Source organism: Leuresthes tenuis, unplaced genomic scaffold (genome assembly GCF_036924035.1).
Source record: "Leuresthes tenuis unplaced genomic scaffold, fLeuTen1.0.hap1 SCAF_8, whole genome shotgun sequence".
Lineage (NCBI taxonomy): Eukaryota > Metazoa > Chordata > Actinopteri > Atheriniformes > Atherinopsidae > Leuresthes > Leuresthes tenuis.
Genome location: NW_027325362.1, coordinates 16212116 through 16237634, shown reverse-complemented (window position 1 = coordinate 16237634; position 25519 = coordinate 16212116). Strand labels below are relative to the sequence as shown.

At 38.3% G+C, this 25519-nt stretch overlaps 1 protein-coding gene across 1 annotated transcript; it reads right to left on the bottom strand.

Moving 5' to 3' along the window:
• hcrtr2 (hypocretin (orexin) receptor 2) lies at window positions 1-25519 on the bottom strand. Its single transcript, XM_072390388.1, has 7 exons — window positions 25303-25519; window positions 7952-8130; window positions 3493-3736; window positions 1928-2043; window positions 908-1128; window positions 564-685; window positions 1-175 (listed from the first exon to the last, which is right to left on the bottom strand). The coding sequence occupies exons 1-7, from the start codon at window positions 25517-25519 to the stop codon at window positions 6-8; spliced, it is 1269 nt and encodes a 422-aa protein (XP_072246489.1). The 3' UTR covers window positions 1-5.

Here is a 25519-nt window from a genome sequence, read left to right as displayed (position 1 = left end):
TAACACTACACCATCTGCTCTGATATACGTGACAGATTGTCCACAATGTTAACTTGAGTTGACAAGGACTTTCGGCTGTCTGAGCTTGCTCTGATCCTCATCCTTTCTTTTTGATTTTGCTGTTGGCCGCAACAACCGCAGGAGAAGGCTGATTTGAACTCCTCACGGAACTTGCCTGGAAAAAAAACAAAAAGAATATATATAATCTATTTTTTAACTGTATATGTGTCTTGGGTCAGAGGCATCAAGGTCTGCTAGTTTATGAGTTATTGAGATTTAGATGATTTTATCTCCTCATTTGACGTGGAAGTATTTTTAGTTTTTACAGTAAGGAGGGGAACATCTGAAATGAAAATGTCAGTATGAGGGCCACACAGCTTTTGTGATATCCATGAACCTTTGACAAATCAGACATCAAAGAATATCGACATATAATGAGTTGAGGAGAATCTAAGGCGGAGCGTTACGTTGTTGATGTCAAACTGTCCACAAGAGGACAGTAATGAACTTACTTTTGTACTGTAAATAAACTCTTAAGAGGTATGACAGGTTTAAAAACTCACCGCTCAGGAAGTTGTAAATGATGGGATTTGCTGCACTGTTGGCATAAATAAGCCAGTGTGAGAAAGTAAACCATGCATACACTGTCTCTCTGTCGTTTGTGTTCTTGAAGGTGCCAAAGACTCTGGAGATAAAACAGGAGAAGGAAGGAGATTACTTTAGTATGCATTGTGTCACAAAAACAAGCCACAATTCAGTGATCTGACCATACTGCATCAGTCACAAAGATGTAAGAAAAAAATCATGCACGATATGGTCTCTGATCTGAAATAAGCTCTATAGCGGAGCTTACTCTGCATTCATTAGCTTTTGATCCAGTGAGCAGAAGATCTTGAGAAATTGTTACCTTTTCATGACATTGAGCACGCTGATCGGTAAGTAGCACAGAGCAAACACAAAGAGCACTACCATTAGCATGCGAGCTGTTTTGCGCCTGGCTCTGACTTGTTTGATCTCAGCACTTAATGTGCTGGTTCTAACCCTCGTAGACTCTCTCTGTCCTGAACTTGTAGCTGAGCACTGGATAGACCTCCACTTCCTCTGAATCACTGAAGTATTTCCAGGAATCTGTTGATTAAATTTGTGCATACATTAGGCACTATAAGCCAAATGAACCTCAATTCACAGTGAGATTAATGTTTAAACAAAGCTTTATGAGACTAGGGACCTGTACAGTGAGGCAGGATATAAGGCTTAGTGAGGCAATTTCACACAGTCATGATGGTGCTTAAATTCCTACAGGTGGAGAGTGCCATGTAGCCTATCAACTGTGGAGACATGAAATCGCTTTATCTTAAAGATTAAAAAGAATCTTGGTATAGGACGCTAAAAAGGTCTCTTCTGTCTCTGTCAAGCGTTAGACTTCATCTAATACATTTGACCTTCCCTGACAAGCATTAATGTGACTGCAAAGAGTTAAGTTAAAATGTTCATATGAAAATGTATCAGCTTATAGACTGGATGTCTAGGAAAGTCACTCAAAGTGTGGCTATTTTCTGGTTTGATTTCTTCTCGTCTGCTCCTAAGGCAAATTAATACTCCCAGGAAAAAAAGCTGAAGAATGAGGCTGATATTCTATTACATGGGATATGAATTCAACTGCAACATGCATTTTCATGTTCTTTATTAGTTGTACAGCCATGGTGGTTGCTTTTAACTCTGACTGTGTTACATTTAGTCTGAATTCTAACATAAAATGCTTTGGGCTATAAATTTGTTTGTGTGACACACATGCAACTCCTCTGTTTGTTTTCACCAAATTAGAAATCATGGTGAATGATTGTGATGAAGCTAAATAATGAAACACATCCTGGTTCATATCATACAGGCCCCTGAGGAGTCACTTGTAAAAAACATAAATACATACCTGTTGACACCACAGCTTGTGGCATATCTGAATATATGCCAGGACCATGAGGCATAATGGTGCAAAGTATGTGACAATGAAGAAGCAGGTGTGATACACTTTTGGATAAATCGCAGCTGTGAAAAGAAAAAGACTTTGCATTATAAAAACATTGTGTTGTTACTGAGGAACAAGTGAGAAACCAATCAGAAACCATCTAACCATTACAAACTCACAAAGTTCCTTCGGGATCAATAAAGTATTTATCTACCTATCTGATGTATAATGTTTGACTCCTTCACCACTCTGAATTGAGAATTACAGGGTACATAATGTTTGGAGACATTATTACAGTTTCTAAAGCAGATCGGCTTAGCACTGTCATCTCACAGGAATAGGGTGGTTTGAACCCTGCCCGGGGCCTTTCTGAGTGGAGGTTGCACGTTCTCCCTGTAGATTTTTTCTACGTACTCCGGCTTTCTCCCACTGCTCAAAAACATCCATGTTAGATTAATTTGTGTCTCCAAAGTGACCCCTGGAGTGAGCGTGGATGGTTGTTTGTCTCATTTTTCTTTGTGTGACCCTGTGAAGACTGGCAATCATCACCCAACCCTCAGTTGGATTAAATGGGTAGAGAAAATGAACGGCTGGATGGAGACCTGGTAATACAACACCACTTAAATGAATCAGATGATTAATGATTAATTCACAATTTCATATCTATTATTGAAATGATAAAATGACCACTGCCTCCAACAGTCATTTATCATTACATTAGTACCACAACATTTTTTTTTTAGAAATGCTCTCATGATTTCTTGAATTTGTAAATGATCAATCAGTTTAGGTTATTTCTGATTTGTTTCCCACATGTTCCTCAGTCACCCCTGGCATCTTAGTGTGCTGTGAAAGAGTGGTAGAGAGAAAAATAAGATCACACACACACACACATATTCCCTTGGTTACTGTTGCTGGCCCTGTCAATTTCTTCTCTCCTCTATGTAAGGAAGCAATATGTTACAAAACTATCCATAGAACAGTTTGCCTACAGGCAGTGTAACAGGATGTGGCTTGAAAAGCTTTTTCTGCATGTACAACACAGTCTGAAGCTAGCAGGTGTAATAGCCACACCGCTCCACAGCACATAACAAAGCAGTGTCCAATTAAGGCTAAAAAAATGTAATTACTACATTTTGTGGGCTCTAAACGCTGTTGTACTTCGGAAATTATAACATGTATACAGTTCCAAAAATGAGATTGCACTATAACATATAAATGGCATCACACCGTGAACTGCCTGTTGATAGAAGTAGAGTAAGATAAATAGAGTAAGATTTTAAAAAGATATCAATGAGTAAGAAGATGATTAGCTTTAGGGATAAAATAAATAGTAAATATATGCTTACCAGTTGGCATTATATAGCATGAACAATTTTCTACATAAAACAACACTCTGAACACCACAAACTCATATTTTGTGTCATTTTCTGAATTGTTTTTTTTTTTTTACTTTAAGCTGTGCTTTTGGCAGAGATAGTTCTCACATATTGGTTTCACATGTTTAGACAAGACTTGTTAATACTAACCTCCCCAATGTTCATCGCACACTGTGAATAGGCTGGTCTTGTTCGTGAGCTCAGGCAGAAGGCTGCTACACTCCATTACAATGGCTTGAGGAATCATGATGATGCACGACACAACCCAGATGGCAACAATGCTCTTGCGGGCCCTCTTGGCAGTGCTCTTGAACATAAGCGGGTGACAAATAGCATACCAACGGTCTTGGGCAATGCAACTCAGTGTTAGGACTGATACAGAAACTGAGATGGTCTGTGTAAAAAAAACAAAGCAGACAGAGACAATCAGTACTTCTCATTGAGTAGATTTCATAATCTCATACTTGGCTGCAACAGTGGACAGTACAACATTCTCTTGAGATTGATGCTACGAAATTTATAGATATTACAGAGAATGATAAACAATATTGGTGGAGATTTCACATTGCTCGAAAAGAAAGACCAAAAGTAATAAGATTTAGCTATAAGTTAGTTTTGATAAAGTTCCAAAAGCACACGACCCTGTTGCTTCATTGATGTGACAGACAGAGGGGGTAAAAGACAAGAAATGAAATAGATTAGATAGAAAAAAAATCCAGTTACTAATTTATTAGAAGGCAAAAGAAAAAAAATCTTGGCTTGAATACTGGGATTGCTGCAGATAATGTGGTGGGGAATATAACGCCACAGTGCCTCAGTCTCACAAACTGTTGTGTGTTTCTGAAGTAGTTAATAAACCAGACGGTTGTGGATTCATCCATCTTTATTTTTTGGCACTTCTCACATGACAGTGATGGCTGAATTACACTATATTGCTAAAAGTATTCACTCACCCATCCAAATAATTAAATTCAGGTGTCCCAATCACTTCCACGGCCACAGGTGTATAAATTCAAGCATCTAGGCATGCAGACTGCTTCTACAAACATTTGTGAAAGAACGTGTCATTCTCAGGAGCTCAGTGAATTCCAGCGTGGTGCCGTGATAGAATGCCAGCTGTGCAACTAGTCCAATTGTGTAATTTCCTCACTACTAAATATTCCACAGTCAACTGTCAGTAGTATTATAACAAAGTGGAAGCGATTAGGAACAACAGCAACTCAGCCACGAAGTGGTAGGCAACGTAAAAAAATGATGGCGTGGGGTTGTTTTTCAGGAGCTCGGTTTGGCCCCTTAGTTCCAGTGAAAGGAACTCTGAATGCTTCAGCATACCAAGAGATTTTGGACAATTTCATGCTTCCAACTTTGTGGAAACAGTTTGGGGATGGCCCCTTCCTGTTCCAACGTGACTGCGCACCAGTGCACAAAGCAAGGTCCATAGAGACATGGATGAGTGAGTTTGGTGTGGAAGAACTTGACTGGCCTGCACAGAGTGCTGACCTCAACCCGATAGAAAACCTTTGGGATGAATTAGAGTGGAGACTCTAATTCAACATCAGTGTCTGACCTCACAAATGCACTTCTGGAAGAATGATCAAAAATTCCCATAAACACACTCCTAAACCTTGTGGAGAGCTTGCCCAGAAGAGTTGAAGCTGTTATAGCTGCAAAGGGTGGGCCAGCGTCATATTAAATTCTACGGATTAAGAATGGGATGCCACTTAAGTTCATATGCGTGTAAAGGCAGATGAGCGAATACTTTTGGAAATGTAGGGTATATCAAAAGCACTGCAGAAATCAAAGAATACTATTCTTTCTGTGCTGCCTGCTTTGTCTAGATGAGAGTGGGCTTGCTGCAGCAGGTAGATTATGGCATCTTCATCATCACTCCCAGATTGATTAGCAAACTGTAGTTTTAGTGGTGGGTCCTCAAAAGGGCTAACTTGCACTTACACAAGTGCACACTTACTTAGGCAAGCTAAGTCTCTCCAGGACATTCTTGATGTGGGATGTTAGGGCGACTGGTTTGTAATAGATGAGCACAGAGATTTTGTTGGATACTAGAGCAAGGCAGGATGTCGAACTCGGAACAGTTAGGCTAAGGCTGAAGATGTGCTGTAGAATCCCACATAGCTGCACAGCTTCAGGTCTCTGGGGTGACACCATCCAGACCCAGAACTACTGGAGACAGACAGGCTGAAGATAGAAGCACATCAGGAGGTCTTAGTATGTCCTGATATGTGGAGGGATGTGAGTAAGGCTCGTTGAGGTCCATTACTGAGGTGTGGGAGGGCATTATGGAGGTGACAAGAAAATCGTGGGTGCAGGTAGGATGTGAGGTCTGTGTAGCTTGAGGCAGGCAAAGAGCATGTTAAGTATTGTTCTGAACTGAACCGACAGAAAACATGTGAATTGGCCCTGTACATCGTTCTGACTTCACTTCACCTTAAAGCCTGTAATTTTTCATGATATTACAAGCTGGAGCATGCTTGTGAGGCTTATCTGTAATTGGACTGAGTGCTGTGCTAAAACTTTCAGAGGTCATTCAGTGAAGATTTATGTCATCTTATCATCTCCAGCTTTCTTTTAGATGGCATTATGATTTCCTTTTAAATTTGCCAGTAGAAAATGCAATTCAATTTTATTCAACACTCGTCCACAGCATGTAGAGCAGTGTACCACAACTCCAGAGTTTGCTGAATCTTATTGAAGGTTGTCGGCTGGCAGACACAGATTTTGATGAGTCTTTCCAGCAGTCCATTCAGAGGTTTATCTCAGAAAGTTGGCCTTTCAGACTTCAGTTTCAATTACTCCATCGTTCCTGTCTAATGCTGTTTCTTACAGTTCTTACTGCCTTCATATCAGAAAATGGCACCCTGAAAACATTTTGCTCATTAAAAGCCTACCTTGTGAGCATCAATTATTTTAATTTTCCATGTTTGTGCAGCTGCTTACAGAAGTCTATACCTTCTGGTTTTTGGTGTATGGACTAAATTCATCTTCTCAAAGGAAAAATCAGATGATTCAGCAGAGAGGAGGTTGTGTCTGGAAGCTGATGGGGTCTTTTAGGGCCATAGACTGGAACAGAGACTAAGTCATTAATGTCATGACTTAATGTGTAACAGGTTATAACTTCTGTGTAGAAACCATAATCCCTACAAGGACAGTGAGATGCTTCTGGAGTAATAAGCCCCGAATCACCAATGACCTGAAAAAGTTGCAGTCAGAGATGAAAAAGATCACAGGCTTAAAGGAGAAGAGGAGTCAGATTGATGCAAGTCTGGACAAAGCCAGTGAGCTAAATTCCTTTTTCAATTGGTTCAGTTGAGAACAACACTCAGCCTATATTCACCCATCCATTTTCTATACTTGCTTAATCTCATTAAGGGGTGGGCTGGTGCCTATCCCAGCTGCTATTGGACAGGAGGCAGATGCTGGACAGGTCATCAGTCCATCAGAGGGCCAGCACAGTGACAAGACAAGCTTCCATACACAATCTCACTCTTGCCCATGGTGAATTTAAAAGTTGGTTGGTGTTACTGTCTTTTTTTGGCCAGATTAAAAAATTCTAATGTTTTTTATAACGGTGCATATGAGTTATGTTTGTACAAAAACTTAGTTCTTCCTATGTGTTTCTACACTTTACATCACTGAGTGGTCAAAGATTTTATTACAGCTACTGTTTGCAGCCAGTGTTACAAAAATAAATGCAGAATTTTCTAATTGGTCTCCATCTGCATGTACAATGTTGAGAAATCATAAATGAGAAACATCATGTTATCAGCATTGTATGTAGTATAGGTAACCTTTAGAAAAAAATTACATGAGTTGTGTTTGGCTTTTGCTCTCCCCTGTCGTTAACCCATTCAAGGTATTTCAGACCTTCAAAATGCATTAGAAGCACAGCATGGAAAACCCACTCAAATGTCACCTTACTGTTTGCCAAGTGAGATTTAAACCCTGTGGTGTTCTTAAAAGCAGCAGGAGACAAAAAAGAAAGCAGCAGCAATGATAATGCAAAGCACCCAACAGTAAACAGGGAGAATATGACTATGTAGACCTTCAATGAGGCCTACAGTCTGGTGCCCTAAAGTGTACTATGTGTGGTTCAACATTTTATCCAGTACAGATGAATTCACATTTGTTCTGGTTGAGAAAAAAAAGCCTTCACCATTATCCTTGTACTTTACATCCCAACATACTTGATCATATCACAGCTGAGATAAGATAAACCCCTGATCTGTAACATTTTTTCCAGTAGTTTAGATAACATTGCAGACAATGTAAGATTACATCTCGCTCTCTCAACAGACATCAGTGTGAGCAACAACATCAAATAAAATGGGGGATTTTCTTTAGTCGGACATAATTGAATTGAAGAATTAAAAATAGCTAATGAATTGACCATGACATTAAATCAACTACCATCAAAGATCCCAGACAATGCCCAACCTGTGTGATACAAAAGCTTCTTTCTGTGTTCATTAATATAGAAAGAAGTTTTTGTGTAGAAATAATAAAGATATATGTGGCTCTTTTCTTTCATATACTCTTTACAAGAGGGTTTTCTCATACCTTGTTTGAAAAGAGATCATCTTTAATCTCTTACCTGGAGATAAGGGACAATTTTGCAAAGAGTGTTTCCGAAGAACCATGTTTCTGTGATGTCGACCACAAGACTCGCGGGCAGGCAGATGATGGTGACCAACACATCAGCAAGGGAAAGATTCACAATGAAGTAATTGGTCACTGTGCGCATGTGACGATTTTTCCACACTGCAAAACAAACTGAGAGTGATACACAAAAAGGGGAAGTTTATTTGTCAGTGGAATGGATTTATTTCCATCTATCCACCAATGTCTTAAAGGCATTCTGTCATTCATAAAGTTTGATTTAAACTTGATTACATTCCTGTTCACATCCATGTTTGAGTTTCTTGTTACAAAGACTTAATTAGTTGATTAGATACAGCATATAGTACTTTTCTGCCTAACAATATATTTGAATAAAATGGAACAAACCATGTTGAAAAATATGCTGGCACTGAAAAAACTCTTGCCCGCTCTCAATGTGTTTCTAAAACAGAAATATTAAAGATTTCACAGAGGAACAGGTAAAAACTGCTGGTCACAAACCTAGAAACCTAAACCACAATCTTGGTCGTCGTATATCTTTACCATACCTATGCGATTTCTAATTCCACAGTTTAGGGTTTCTTCCGGTTACCCTGTCTTAATTTTCTTTAAACGGGAGATGTCTTTTGGTAAACAGTATACACCTTGAATTTTCATTCAGAGGGCTGTTTCTCACAACACACCACAAGAAGTCATTTAAAGTAAGACCGCATGACCTTGAATTATGTATGGCTCTCGCAGGTGAGCGAATTACAGCTCAAGAGATGAGATCAATTTCTAGCAGATACAGCACCAAGTGTGTGTACTGTGCAAAAAGAGTGTGGGGCTGAAAGCAGGAGATGGACACAAATCATGACCTAATTCAAGTTATTCAGAACTTAGGTACCATTCCATTTGTGAGCCCAACCTGACCAAACTTACAATTATTTATATTAAGCTTACCCAAGCCTGCTCTAAGAGGTAAATGGACTGCATTAACACAGTACCTGTCTTTCTGACCACTCACACTCCTGTACAGACCACGCCACACTCAATCATCCCCACAGTTATTCAACTGACCATTTTAATTCTGTCCATCTAGCACTTATCCCATCATACATATAATTACACATTGTTGTCCGTATCTGGGGAAACATGTAGTTTACTATTTTGTTCAAGGAAACATTGACAAAACAAGAGATCAAAGTATCACATTTTCAACAACCCCAATTAAAAAGAAATTTTGGTGCTATGTGAATTATGAAAAGAAAAAAAAGAAATTAAATAACATGCAAATCTCATAAGCCATTTTTTCACAATACAACATAGAAAACATGTAGAATCTTGAAAGTGAGAAATTGCCTCCTGGCATTGCCTCCAGTGGTGTGTGGGTTCATGTACAGTATGTTTTCGATGTATAGAATAAAGAATAGATAAATAAAATGCTGCATGAATGGTTTGCAAATGGATAAATGTGGTTTCTACCATTAATTATATCAGAGTTAAAAAGTATTAGAAAAGTACCAAATAAATGCAGTCCACTTATTGTTGCTAAGGATTATTAAAATAATTGTCACTTCCACTAAAAGGCCAAGCTTCAGTTCCTTTTGTTTGAAAACATAATGTAATATGATTGAGCCGAGGATGGACCACCACTGCTATTACAACAACCAATAAAACCACTCTAGTAAAATTAAATGTGCTGGTTACAATTAAAAGTGTCACCAGAAGAATGGGAAAAAATATATGGCTTTGCTACACACTGAAAAAACAAAAAACAAAAGATGGTCTCACTTCACCATGGGTCATCAAGTTTGTGACTGTTCTGACTGACACACAAAAGGCTGTTTTGGTGGCACTTTAATTTGCTTCCTAGTGTATCCAGTGTTCTGTGGATTGTAGATGTGTGAAGATATGTTAACTTTTTCTCAAGCCCTCAAGCCCTGTGTATAAGATTGGTAAAATGAAGCCAGAATGTCCAATCGAAGTGCTTACAACATCAAAGAGAGGATGCCGTAAAATCAAATTATCTTTTTGCACATGTCTGACCACGTTTTGAATATGAGAAGTTCAGATTTGCATTAAAAACTAAGGTAAAAAAAAATAAGAAGCAAACATGGATACACTTCTTATTTTCGGATGGAAGCTCCTTATGCTACCACTTGATCAAAGACATTACAGGCACCGTCATAAAACATGTACAATCTCTCGAAACCACTCGGGAAGTATAGACGCATTCCAATAAATAATTGAATGATGAACAGATATGAACTGATGCAAGCGACAGCAGTACCAGCTTCCAAATTCATCTTACAATTAGAAAAAAATAAAAGCCACAACTATACATGGTGTCGCTTTCAGTAGTTGCTCCATTTACTCATGTTCATGTTGTCTGCCTTTCAAATTGGAACTATTTTTCCTCATACTGTTTAGAAATAAACTTGTTTTGTTGAAATGGCTGTTGTAAATGATGTGACATTCCATTTAGGTTTGGAACTATTGTGACAACCGAGGAAGAAGAGAATCAGGCCTTTGTGTTCAATCCATCTACAAGGTATGAACAAAGGATTAGCAATCATATGAGAAAAAATATTTTACTTCCAACTAAGGCTAATTAGCTTCTGCTATTCACTAAGTACCCTTGAAATCAACCACACACTCACAATTTCAGAGACACCAATTAACCTAACATGCATGTTTTTGGACAGTGGGAGGAAGCCCGGAGAGAACCCACGCATACATGGGGAGAACAGGCAAACTCCACACAGAAAGGCCCCAGGTGGAGATTGAACCTGGAACTCTCTCACTGTGAGGCGCTAACCACCACACCACCGTGCAGCCCTGAGTGAAAACTATCTCATTATATTTATATATGCCTGGACATAACCCGTCACCTGGTGTACAACAAACCGATGAATTAGTCAGTGCTTGTTAAGCACTCACTGACTGATCCCTTTTTATGTAATGCCAACCATCTCTGTTGCCCCTGTCATGTGTACATGAAATGTTTTCTTTTCTGATCATTGTTATTGTGGTTGTCATATTCACTTACTGTGCAGAATATCAATCTATATTTTTTTTGTTGTTCCTGTTTTGATTTCTTGATCCCGTTTTGGCCAAAAAACTTAGGAGTTTGGTAATCACCTTGTCATCAACCTGCAGCTCTACAAAACTAAACACAAAACACAGGTGAGTGCCGTATCTAAGTGTCAGTTAAGAGTGCACAGGCCTGGAGAACAACACACAACTCCGCCTCTGCCATATCATCTGATGATGGAGGAGTTAAGTGATCTTAAATGACTAGTCTTTGCTCTGCCATCATTCAGTCAATTTCCCCCAAACGCTGAGTCTTATCTTGGTGTCCTTTTTTTAAGATCATGTTCAATCATGCGGAAAATGTGGAAAAACAATAAACAATCTCAGACTTCAGAACCAGGACAAGCAAAGTGGACAGCTCATACATTACAAAGTAAACAGGTAAACTGAAGCTGAGTGGGAAAAAGAGAAAGTACATTTCAATGTATGTCAAGTAGATGTGTATTGATTGGACATTTCAAACATTTTCTCTTGTATCTAAAGCTGATTCTGTGCTTGTGACTATTTTAATGCAGGGCAGATGTGTTCATGCTATTTAGCAAATGAATGGACTTCAAAAACTGCTAACTTTTCTGCAAGAATGCACCATGACAGGGTCGACAGCAATTTGTCCATGGAGCCGATCAAAGGCTCCATCCACCCATTAGCCATACACAGTTTTTCCTGTAGGAGGTCACAGTGGGATAGCGCACATCACAGCTGACCTTAGGTGCAGTCTGAGCAATTCATCACAAGACTAACACAAAGAGACAGCCAGTCTTGCTCACTCACAACAGACAATTTAATCAACATTTAATCTAATGTGAGAGAAAACTAGTGCATCCAGAGAAAACCAATGCAGGCGCAGGTAACCACACACAGAGAAGCATCAGCTCATCAGCAGGTTTAAACCCAGAGCTTCTCGCTGTGAGGAGCCAGTGTTAACAACTGCACTGCTGTGCCAGACCGCAAAAGCTCCATATTCTGACAAATGTTTTCCCTCCACTATTGCCTAAATGAGCATCCATGCTGAAGCTCAACCTTTACCCTATTTTTTTAAAGTTTAGTTAATCAAGAATAAAAATCATCTGTTCTCGAGTTGGCATGAAGCAACTCGCAAGGATTCCAGATTTTGTGCACCTTTGCTGCAAAACCGCTGGGAGTTCAGATAGAAGGGCTCACTATGCTCATTTAGAGTTTCATAAATTAGAAAAATGTTGGGGGACTATTGGAGACTATTTGTCACTTTTCTTGCAATGCTCATTTTTAACTTCTGCCTCTTTAAAGTCTCCCTTCACTCTGCTCTGATTTGTCACATCATTGGTTGAAACTAGCAGAGTGTGAAGAGACAGCAAATTATTTGTGTGGGTTGTGCCAAACAAGTCAGGAGGTAGACAATGTGTAAATGTGTTTGATGGTAATTTTGCCTCTTTCATACATGTACTGTTTTCCATCGTTCAGCTGAAAGGCTTGTTGTCACGTTTGAATGTGCACAGTGGTGCTTTTCTTCTCCACACATTATGTGATGGCAATTTTACCGGGTTGGTTGTAGTGACATGTACAACATATCACTCTCAAGATAGCAGTTTGAACTGTCAGTCTATACTGCTGCAGACACATTAGCAGACGGACCCAAATAGAATCAGGAGCTTAATTTGACATGTAATCAGCATTTCAGAGCCATCTAAAAGACCTGAAATAAATAACAGTGCCAACCAATCTTTCCACCTCCCGGTGGTTTTGGCGGTGGTATTCAGCTGCAGTACTGGGTATTTTTCTTAAAGATGTCTGAGCCAAATAAACAAGAAAAAAATTGAAAGGTTAAAGGAGTGTGAGCTGTTGCTTCCTCTCTTTGTAAAAATCCACTGCTGTTTCGTTAAACACAGCTTAACAAGCCTGTGAGGCTGATACACATTTTCATGAGGAAACAGAAACTCTTCCACATTTTCAGTTGCGTGAAAAGTAAAGTTATCCTTGAATTGATAACCACTGTTCTTGTTCTTCCATTACTAAATAAGCTTAAAAATGTGGGAAAAGAGATTTTCACATCATGATTTATCACAAAGGCAAATTGTGTGGTATAATGGTATGATTGACTGAAATTAAATTATATAACATGTGATTGTCTTTGTTTCTGTAGTGGTCTGAATGAAGTGAAGAACAATATGTAAAAGGAAACCATTTCTGAATGTGTTACTTTGATACTAGATTACTGTTATTATCCATGTATAATAAGAGGCAGGTGTGATTTAGACTCTTAGATGATTTCTATATCATGTCTATAAGCAAAAGAGGCTGAGAAATTAAGGCTGTGGAGAATAGTTACATGTTGCCTAATATGGAACTCTTTGGAGGGTGGGACGCAGATGGTTTGTCCTTACTTAGTTTAATTCATGGCTTGCGAAAATTTAAGCCATTTTAGAATAATATTTGGCAGCATTGTCGCTGTGTTGTCGGAAAAGTACTGACAAAATAACTCCCAACATAGAGATGAACAAAGTCTACACAGGGATGAGGTTATGGTTAGTGAATGGATTGAAAACGGGAATCTTTCACTTTCACTCAGGTTGACTGAATACCTGAATAAAAGAAGTAAATGTTTAAATAATTATTTCAGACATTGTTGGCTTTTTCTTTCACTACCACGTACAGTAACTTGTGACTTTGCTCTCAGATTCTGCACATAACTATAGCCTGCCCTTCAGTTTTCTACTTTGAACTCTTCTTCTTGCACTCTGGCTTCTTCTGTTAATCAATGGCCATTTAGCTTCCTTAGGTAATTTCCCAACATGGATCACCCATACCAGTAGTACATATATCATTGTAATGATGCCATTTAGCCATCTCTAAATAGATTGATCTAAACTAGACATAACAATTGTAGATCCAGTTTACAATCTGAAGGAGGCATTAAATGTCCCTCATAGGCATTAAAAATCACTTGTTCTTCAATAATATTTAAAAGAAAACAGATAGTAGAGTAGCATTTATGTGTAAAATAAATGCTTTATCTATGAACAGCTACCTGACTAAACTTCTCTAAAACACGGAATTGCCGCTTAGGTAATCATGTCAGTGTTCCAATGACTCTCAACAGCCCACCTCTAATCTGTACGAATAGAATGATAGGATAACACCAGTATAAATTCTAGTATTGAGTTATTAGACCACACCCCTGTGTTGTCCTGAGTTTTGATGTCCACTACCAACCTATAATATTGACTAGACTGCATCTTAGAAAATTTCAACATATCATATGCAGAAATTCTGCCCACTGACAAACATTCTCAAAGTCTTCAAAAATAATGCACAGTACCACATTTTCCTGGAAACACATATATAGATAGAAAGTCACACTAAAAATATCAACCTTGTTGAGGCTTGCAAACACAGTCAGCCATATCCAGCTTGCAAGCATAAAGTAACTGAAATGTGCTGTGTTTAAATGATGGTGAGATGAAGTAAATCCATAGGTGGTTAAAAAAACCACACACCATTTAGCTAACCAAACAGAGTGCTTTGGAATTAGCAAGCGAAACCATGTAAAAAGCAAGTCAGACACTGATGGCAAGCAGCTAGAAACACAATCCAGCTGGATGCACGTGTTGACTTGTTTCTGTTGGATGTGTATTTGGGAAAATATTTGTTAATCAATAAGCCATAAAAAAACAAGAGGGTTTTTTCACAGAGCACCTTCAAGTGGGCCAGATTGAGACAGATTGAGTTTCTTCTCCTTTGGTTACTGATGCTGCGGACCTACCGTTTCTCTCTTTCCAGATCAAAGCAAAGAAAACATGGAAACACAGAACTGGGTCACCTTTTATATGAAATCCCAAAAGTACTATATGATGTTTCATCTGACAATGTTTGATAAAAAAAAGAGAAATAATGCTCCATCGGGCCAAAAACCAGGGCCTGTAGATGCATAGCTAGATGTACTGTTGGTAATATCAGAAATATAGTGTGTATGTTTTTTCGTATCGATTAAAGATAAATTTAAAAAAAAAAAAAATCAACACCATTTTTCTACAGATCAAATATATTCTCACATATCTTCCCAAATAGAAACGTCTTCAACTATATATATTGACTCTACGCTGACGTCTTATGTTGAAACCAAAATTAAAGTGATGGAATTGATGTTAAATAAACGTTTTTCTTTCAGTCATATTTGAGACTGAATGTTTCTGTTGAATCAAAACTAGATCAGTGTTTGGTTATACATAAATATAAAATCAACCATTTGAAGTCTAACAGGAACTAAAGAAACTGACCAGTACCAGTGTGACAAAGCCCAGTGTGGGAGCACAGAGGCAGAGAAAATGATTGTTCATGACCCTTGTGCCAGCTAAACTTGCATAACAGGTGTTACTCTCTGCGGTGCAAAGACCTATGATTTCATCCTTTCCATTTAGGCGGTATGCTTCACTCTTTTTTTCACTCCTTTATAATTCTCTTCTGAAACCTCTTTATGTTTTAGCACACCAATTTTTAGCAGTTCCTACTGTGCAACCGGCCGTGGCAGTGTTGCACAGAATTCTAAAATAGGTTCAGTCTGCAAGTGTAATAATGCAGTTGCAATAGTTGTATATGTAGTATTTATGCCTGATGCTGAAATCATTGCAAGGTCTGTGGTTTCCATCAGAGTGCACATGGTGTGGTGCATGAGGGCACAATTAAGTTTGACATGTTCACTGTCAACAACACAGGTGTTCAGTGCGCCAAGAGAGAATTAAACTTACTTCTCATGCATCGTGTGATGAGAAAATTGGATACAAATCTTAATTGGTTATTTCAGTTCTTCACTGAATTAAAGGACACTACCATGATTTTTATACTAATTTCCTCACGAATGACAGACAACTTCAAGGTTTAGTATCATGGGCAAAGGTTTGTCTTACCTCCTGAAGTGCTTGTGAGGGAAGTAGCAAGTGAAAAGGTACATTTTCTTTTAAACTGAACCCAAAAATTAGAAGGAGAGGAACAGGAGACACATTTTCAACAAATACAGGCTTCCTGTATTATATTCCCCCCACACAAGTTCTAGCTTGATAGCTTATCATTACACACACATCCACACTAAAAGGGTACTTGATATCACAATATCACATAATGATCCATTATCAACAGGATTTTTAATTTACAATGTCTGAGGTCTCAGCTCATGTCTGGGTTAACTGCAGTTAACCTAAAAAGGAAGAAGGATCTATAAGGATCTTTGTCATAGGCCATACTCATTTACAGAGCACTTGTGGCAAGGTCTTATTGTTGCTAAGGTGATTGAAAAAAACAAAACCATTTCTGATTTGTTGTAAGAGAAAAGTGACATTGATAAGCATGGAGGTTTTCCAAAAATTGCAATTTCAAGTGCTTAGTGCTCTAAGTGCAGTGGAGAAAAACATGTGAATGAAGGACACTTTAGCGCTGATAGGGGCGTTATGCATCTGCAGCTGTGTGAGATTCTCCAGACAAATATGTACCCAGCAATTAGTTGTGTCCTCTTAGACTTGTCTTCTGCACAATTTTGACGTTTATATTATCATGGAACACAGTCCTCCAGAAATAGTAATAGAAACATCTATAAAAGGTTATCGCATTCATTCATGTGTACATCTATAGCCACACATGAAGGGGCTGACAGGATGAACAGCTTTGTCATTTCTGAACTTGAACTGTATGAAAATGGGTGATTTTTCCTGTTTAACCTTGTCTCTTGCTTTACCCTGACACTTCATCCTGCTCCCTCCTTCTCTCATATCTATGATCCCATGTTCTAGTCTCATCTCTTCCATCATACTGAATGTAAAATGGCCTCTATCAATCCATACAATTTGCAGTACTCTGTCAAAAGGCTGCTTAGTTCCAATACAGTGAATGTGGGTAAAACAGCTTTCCTGTGCACCTGGTTCCTCTTCTTCTCTTTCCCGCTCTCTCAAAGTGTGCTGTCAACCAAAAGAAAAACGTAGAAAAAACAAAGAGAATTCATACACACACTTCTAACATTGATCTAACTGTATATCACCTTGTCGTAAATGCAGTCAGGTAACGTCACTTTTACAAATTTTCTATTTCATTTAAACTTGGTTTGTTTTTACTATAACTAAAAAAGAAATTTAAAAAAAATTACATTTTTAAGATCACAAACATTTACAAAGAGCCAGAGCATAATCCAAGACTTCTACCTTGGGTCTATTATGTACATGAAATTGGCAATTTAGTAAAGCCCAACTCAGAATAAGATACACTGTGCAATAGTGAGCTTATCTGGCAATCATGCAAGCTGCTCAGGCATGCAGGCAATGTAGAGTCAGGGAGTCAATAATCCAAGAAACCTATTATGGAAAAGGTTAGTGTGTAGTTTGTTACTTACTTTAGTTTTCTGCCTTGTTATCCTGTTGCAATCAAAGATTAGCTAGTACAAACTGCATCTGAGCCATCTCTCTCTACAATGCTCCTTGTGTATGTAGCAACATGCTGCGCAGTTATATCAGACTGCTACAATACACAATATGCCACACACTGGCACAGCTTCACTTCAGCTTGTGTTCAAGGCTAATCACTCCTGATGTTTAGTTTACGCCGTGCAGCGTGCCATGTGTGCATGCCCCTGTCGCTCCATTGTTGTGTATGAGGCTGTTCAGACTCATACAGCTCAAAGCTTGCATGGCTTCAAGACATAAAGTACTAGATAACTCTGAAATGAAATATCTGAGATATCTGAAATATCTGCTTTTAAAACCAAACAAAACTGAGATTGCTGTCTTTGTACCTGGGTGCAGTTTGATATTTTTTTCTAAATATTTTTCTAGTTTGATATTTTCCCAGTTCATGGATCTCAAACTACAAGCTTACTTGTGGTTCCGAGAATTAAAAAAAAAAAAAAAAGAAAAGAAGAATGGGAAGCAGAGTCTTCAGTTATCAGGCTTTTAGCTTGTGGAACCAGCTGCCATTATGGGTACAGCAGGCAGACACCCTCTCCTTCCTTTTTCATGTAGGTAATAATGAGGAATACTGCAGGTGACCCTGAAACGTCTCTAAGTTATCTAATCATGAGCCTAAGCTGCTCAAATTTTACAAGGGAGCAAATGTTACTATACATATAATCTTCCTCTACCATACACTTGTAATTTGCATGTTATAAATAATTAAACACTCTCCCATTAACAAGAGAAAAAAAATTATATGTTCAGACTACGAAAAGCTTTCTTAGGCAGTGGTATTACGTGGTAATATATAGACCATTACAATGCCCATCAGTCAAATGTGACATCAATCAGGGAGCAAGCGATTGTTACAAATCTAAGCGTGGACGTGCTGTCCTGCCAGTGCAGGAATATGCCACTGCCAACAGCAGAACACTTATTATTATAAATGAGTCACATTCATATGTTGTGCAAGGCGATTATCCTTTTAGAATGCTGTTTAATTCTAACCCAAGACTAGATCCATGTTACGTGGGCCAGATCTGGCAAAGAAGACTGAATTGAGATTAATATTCTAAACAGTGAACACATCACACTCAAGGAAATATTGTTTGACTCTGGACAGCTGTGATCAGGAGCGCTATGTCTTGGGTTTTCTGTCTATTCTGTTCTTGTAGCTTAAAGATGAAGTGATTAGAATTTGGTCAATAATTAGGCCAATTTTGTAATTTAAGTTTTAAGGTAGGTTTACTCACACTGATATACTCTTGATCGTGTGGTGAACTTTGGGAATACTGGCAAATAATCAATTGGAATTTTCCCACAAGATTTCTTTTAGCCCCATTGTCAGAGGTAAAAAAGACCTTGAAATGTTAGGAAAGTGTAATAATGAAAATGGTAAATGGATGGTATCTATAAAGCGCTTTTCTTGTCTTGTTTGCCACTCTCAGCACTTATACACTCCAAGGCACTTCTTTGTCTATACAGTCTTACAAGCTTTGCAATGTTTTTTTTTCCCCTCTAAAATACAAATTTCAGGTAACTTATTGGAGGTAAGACTGTGGTCTGTGGTAAGACTTGTGCTTTTTTTTCCCTCTTTTACTTTTCTTTAGGTTTGACAGGGAAAAAAATGCTTTGACGTCAAACACAGCACTCACATAACCAGCATGTTCCTCGTTAAGTCATATTCTGGCAGAGGCTCACGTTTTTTTAAGCTGAGAAATGTGGATGTGATACATGATCGTGCTTTCTAGAAACATAACATGGCTACATATTAAAAGACTGCAACGTGAATCAAATCCTCACCAAAAACAGTTCTTCCAATATAACATACTCACGTTTTAACCAGAAGCACAATGCTGCTTTTTTAGATCTCAGCGTTCATCAGTGATAAGCTAAAGGAGGGCACATGCCACAGTAACCTCTTGCAGTTTTAGCTCTTCCAAAAAAATTTAATAATAATAATTTTACTGCCTTTTTCATCGACTAGTTATTCATCATCTTTAATAGTCACAAATTAGGGGGCAGGGGGGAATTTAATGCAGGATGCTGCTTAAAGGCAGCCCTGCTCACAAACTGGTATTGACAAAGGAAGAATGTGCTTTGAGAATGTGAGCGCATTCCTCAGACAACATGTACGTTTTTAAAGCAATTGTACACTGATATGAGGTAGAAACAGAAAAAGAGAAATTTCAGTGATTTCTTTTTTTTTATCTATACAACACACTGTTATCTAATTGTCAGCGCTGTAAATAACTGAAGCTGTGTGCTATAGTCATGATGACAGTGGAAGAACTTGCTAATTAGTTGTTTTTTTTAAAAAAGCAGAAAGGTTTAGATATTGTTATGATTTTCTGGTACAAGCTGTTTCGTTAAAAACATCCCACACACCATAATCCATCTGTACATATGTGCCTCCCTGCAGATCATCTCTGCACTTTCATTTGTTGCAGAGAAGTCGAGGGTCTCCTCCTGTGGCCCTGATAAGTTGTCCTTTTGTGAACTTGTGCACGCATTTTTGCCTTTAGTTTGTAATCCAACCTTTTACCTCCATAAGATCCTTTGCTTCTATTCTTGTTATTATGTTTCTTGAACTTTAGGCAGGTTTAGTTTTGTTCACAACTGAGCCCAACAAATAAAACCGATTTCCTCCTCTTCTCTGATGAGTATCCCAGTTTCACATTCAATCAAATCTGAGTTTTTTCGTTGCTGACGCTTTCACTGTTGTAAATGTTTAGTGCCAAGATGTCTTGATATGCTAATGAGTAATTAGGGACCACATCCATTCGTGATTAAAAATGCTGGAAACTGGAAATCAGGCTCTTATATGTGTAGACATTTTCACAATGACTGAGACTTATTTAAGGGAACCATACTGAAACACGTCTTTATAAAACTGGTGAAATGAATGCTTATTCAGATATCCGTACACAGTTTTACACATGTATGTACACATAGTTTTAAGCATCAGGTGTCACGTGTGGGAGGTGGCAAGGAATGAGGACCCAGGTGCAGACACTGAATATTAACAAGACACTAGGAACAGCACAAGGGATAGTAACGGTGAGGATCTGGCAAAGAGTGAATGAAACCAAGAGTTTAAATACATAGGAGGGTGATTGGTGAGTGGAGACAGCTGAGTGAAAAAACACAGGTGATGGGAGTGGAGCTTATGACTGAACTGAAGAGAGACTGAGGAAACAAGTGAGGAAGTGACAAAACCCTAACAAGAAACAGAATGGAAAAATAAACACCAAAAAAACACCAAAACACAGATCATGACATCAGGCCCCTGGTCTTGAGCTTGAAGCGAAATGTAAATTCTGTGGCATAATTTCAGCATAGAATTATACATTACTTATGTCATTCTAAGCATTTGGAAGGTGATGTGTCAGAGTTGGCTGCAGATAATAGTAGGTGCTTATGAAATCCTGCCTGTGCCTGCCAGTCAAGATGCTGATGAAGTGGGGGAGGGCTAAGGACATCTGATAAACAACGTGTTTCTCCTCTTACAATACGGTACTCGCAGCATAAAGCTTATTGGCTTGTTATAATTAAACCTGCAGTGGCTGAATTTTAGTAACTTGGGCAAGGCATGGCAAATTCATTTGTATAACACAGTTCATACGTACTTCACATAGCTTCCTAAAGAGAAGGTCCTAGATTGCACAGATATATAGTAAAATACATACTAACAACATCAAAATGATAAACAAATAAACCGAGTAAATATTCAATATTCTAAATATTTAAATGGAGGGGGAAAAAATATGTTTTGCTTGTGCATTCACCAGTTTTTCTATTTATTCTGAAAAATCCACCTGTGGGGAATATAATGATGATGTAGAGAGAGTTCATGACTGTTTGTGTGGATCCTGTAGGAGTTCCTGGAGGTTGTGTTCATGATGGCTTTGTTTACATGTCAGGAAGTTTTTTACATCGGGCAGAGAAATATGGGTTTAATTTCTTTAGGCAATGGTACGTTTGTCAGAAATGTACCCTGTAAGATACAGAATCCGTCCTTAACATTATTACTTTGTACTTTTGATAATCTTAAGATATAGACAATTATTACTCTGAGCATATTTCCATAATTTAATCAAAATTAGTGATAAATTACATTTCACAGTATGAATTAATCAATTTTCATTTCAATGTAACTTTGTGTAATTAAATTAAATTTTTGTCATCAATCGTATAATATATGTTATATATCATAATTTCTTATTCACTTATCTTTTCTTTGCCAGTGTCACCAGTGTTTCACTATTTTGGTGTTCTTTCATTATTATTATTGGATTTCTGTCTCTATTTTTTTCTCTTTTTCATTCATTGTTGTGGGCTTCACAGTGATTGAAGTGGTTAACACTGAGGCCTCACAGCAAGAATGTTTTCTTTGTTTTCCCAGTGTCCCCATCTGTTTGGGCAAGGCTCGAGTTCCCCCTACAACCCCGAAAAGGATTAAGTGGGTATAGAAATTAATGAAAAGGGAAACGTCTTCAGCCTGTAAATTTATGTTTAGGGTATGTTTTTTCCTCCTAAAGGGTACAATTTCTCAAATTTCACCAACACAAATGGTTTACAGAATTATTCTTTTCAAGATAGTAAAAGAGTTTTCAGGATTAGGAGCGTGTACCCTAATATGATACAGCAGGACTAACAAAAAATGTTATCAAGTTAAAGTCCTTTTAAGATTTTGTGTTCAGCCTTTATCAAAAAATCCTGAGTGAAATATCTGTAGTCTACAGATTTTCTCTTACTAATGCTTAGTTTATACTTCTCCATAACATCGACGGTGTCGACGTGACGTCATCATTGAGCATTCGAAGTTCTGCGTCGAGGGTACACGTTGCTTTGCAATTCACCATGCTTCTAGGGGGGTGTGGCTGTGTGTTTGTGTGGTTTCAGGGGTTATAGCCGAATCCTTGCTTTTTCTTTCGGTCAGAGTTAACAACAGTAAACAATGGCAACTGAGCTGGAGCAGCTGTATTTGCAGTTGGAGCTCATCAATATTGAAGAACAAATGCTTATATTGCAAATGTTGAAGCGCAGGCGACAGAGGAGATGTCTGTGGAGGTGGTCTGTACGACCGGTCGAGGCTGGGAACGAGTGAATTTACAACAATGGTTCAGCCACTGGGGGACCTGGATGAACAAATGCACTTTCGATACTTTTGAATGTCAACGGGCCGATTTGATGAGCTTCTTTGCCGTGTACAGCCATTAAGACCGGAAAAAGCAACTGCCGGAAATTACGTTCTGAGCGGACCAATCACAGCCCTTGCGGTCCGCGTCTACGCGACGTGTAGTTAGACGTTTTTGGAGGTGCATGTCAGGCTACGGCGAAGGGGTCCATGTCGACGTCGTCGAAATGACGGAGAAGTATAAACTACGCTTTAGGCACAGATAGGTTGTGAAAACCATAAATCACTACAAGGGACCCATGTCACCTTGACAGTCTTCTTCTGAGCTGCTAATAGTAATATTTCAGTATTAGGTTAAATAGTCCGTGTTGAAAAGTTTTTGTTGAAAACAATGGAGGCTGAATCTTCCACATAAAGACGTGGTTTGTTATCAGTACACAGTTGAAATACTAGCATTCATAATGTTACGGAGGTGCATTGTTGCATATTGCAGTTCATTTTCACATCGTTGACTGCTCTATTGCCGCTGAACAATAAATCATTCATGACAAACAAGGATCAGAACTGAGAAGCGGCTAATACCTTATACCAAGCAAGAACTGGAAATTGTGATGCTTTTGAAATTACAGTAGCTGATCTCTATGCTTTCCCGAGGCTTCCAGACTGTTGTTCAACGAAGAGTTTTAAGTTTATGCTGCACAGTGGTAAACTTGGCTTTTCCAAACTTTTTCAAATGTTTTTTTCTGGTAAAATGTTTTTTTTTTAAATAAGCAAGTGTACATATAAATATTCAAAAAAAATTTTGTTTTTTTCATTTCAATCTTTGATGTGTTGCCCTTGTATAAATTTCGATACTGGGTTGAAATTACTTGCAAAGCTTTGCTTTTTTGTATCACCTTTGAAAAAGTTTTAATAAAAGCTTAAAGAGATTCTATGTGAGACGCAGTGCAGTTTCTGTGACTTATTTGTATGAATACAAATAATGCTTTGAACAACAGGAAAAAGCTAATGCAAATATTACTGAAAAACAACATTTAGGACACAAAAGGACAAATAAAGAGAAGCTAGAATTATCTTAAAAGGTATTTTGGCTTGCCATTTTCAGTTGTTTCCGCTGTACTTCCACACTGACAGGAGACACTTATAATGCCAAAAAATGTCAACTCTGAAACTAATAGCCATCCTCATGAAATATGTCCTCATATTGTGTCCTCTAGATGTGTAAGACAAAGAAATACAGCCAGCTCATAGAAGGAAGAGTAAGTCCGCTGGATAACATCCTGCATAGTCATAGTTACTGAAGCTGATTTTGAATCATCGCTTACAGGCTCAAAATAAATAAAAATGATTAAAGATGGTAGTATAAAAGTAAAAAACACTACATTTAAAAAATACTATCTGTTAATCATACATAAAATCTGCTGGACATAAAGTTGCATAAAGAGGTAGGTTCTGCACAGTGTGATAGAAAAAATGCTCTCTGAAATACAAAGTGAGAGAGAGCATGGAAAAAGACTGAGTCCTCTTCCTTGACTTTTGTACACAGCTGTAGCCCTTAATTCACATGGAGAAATCTCTTAAAAGATTAATTATGAAATATGTACTCCTCTTTAGTAGTTTGGCATTCAAAATTAGGAAACAATAATTATGAATAATGACTTTACAATTCAAACCATTGATGTTTTCTTCATTGAAATGTCTTTGTTTGCCTGTTATAACTTACAGGACAGGAAATGTGGCATTAACAGTGACTTTACGTTAATTAGATGTTTTTCTAACAGTGAATTTCAACCAATGTAATTCTTAGAAGCATTATCAGACTATTTTACAGTATTTGTTAGCTGCACGTTCAGCTGTACAAGGTGAGGAATTCTGCAGTACATTCCTGTAGAGTAGGAGATCATTATGAAAGACCATGCAGTGTTTCATGCCAGGGTCATGCTCTTTATGAAAGAATACAAAAGATAGAAACACCCTGGATGACAAAGTTAGGAGGAATCTTGAATTAGATGAACAATGCAAATCCGCATAAAGACTCCTTTGAAGTCAAAGTTCAAAAAGACCAAGCTCCAGAGGATGTGACATTAGAGCTATAACAGGGCATACCTGAGGACTCCCTCAGAGGAACAAAAAAGAGGGGGCATGTCAAATATTTATCAGCTGGCCCACAAGAACATTGACTATTCAGAAGAGAGATGCATGGCCACTTTGACTCCCCTTGCACGTGAATGGTAAAATTCTCAGAGGCAAAAATCACAGGCTTTCCCACAATCTCTGAGAAACAAACTATAAATGGCAACGAAACTGGACAATTGTGAAGGAGAGGGAGAGCACACTGGAGAGAATCCATGGTCAGAAATGAATGTTTATGCAAAAACCTTGGTGACAGCACGCTCGAGTATGCTCACAGTGGTACCTTACAGGGGACCTTTAAACACATCTGTTCTCATCCTTGTGAGCTGCACTTATGCTCTGAGTGTTGCGTTCAGCGGAGTCCTCTGCCTCTCCATCACCAGATTTGCCGCGGCGACTCTAACATCAAATAAACTGCACTCCTTGACATTTTTAGTCGTCATGGTCATATTTTTTCTATATATTCACTCACAAAAAGTTGTTGAAAGTGTAATTAAGGATTTTTACAATTACTGCCACGCAAGAACAGGGAATAAATAAATTAGTCTTTTTTTTTTAAAAAATTCAACTTACCAAGCGAGTTTCCAATGAGAGAAACGAAGAATACAATGATGTAAGCCACAATTAGAACCCATTCATACTGCTTGGGATGTAAGTACTCTCTCCAGATGTATCTCAGAAGTTCATCGTCCGCATCCATGGTGGGGTGCAGGTGTAATTCTGTGCTATTGGCAACATGTGCAGGTGATAAGCAGTCGTCGCAATCCAAATTCCCAGTGATGCCGGACAT

What these genes read in the sequence shown, in the direction of transcription:
- hcrtr2 (XM_072390388.1), bottom strand. Translation starts at nt 25,519, where the DNA reads ATGTCCGGCATCACTGGGAATTTGGATTGCGACGACTGCTTATCACCT. An exon ending in TCTCATTGGAAACTCGCTTG is followed by an intron (nt 8,131 to 25,302) that starts GTAAGTTGAATT and finishes TATCACTCTCAG; the next exon opens with TTTGTTTTGCAGTGTGGAAA. An exon ending in AAATTGTCCCTTATCTCCAG is followed by an intron (nt 3,737 to 7,951) that starts GTAAGAGATTAA and finishes TTTTTTACACAG; the next exon opens with ACCATCTCAGTTTCTGTATC.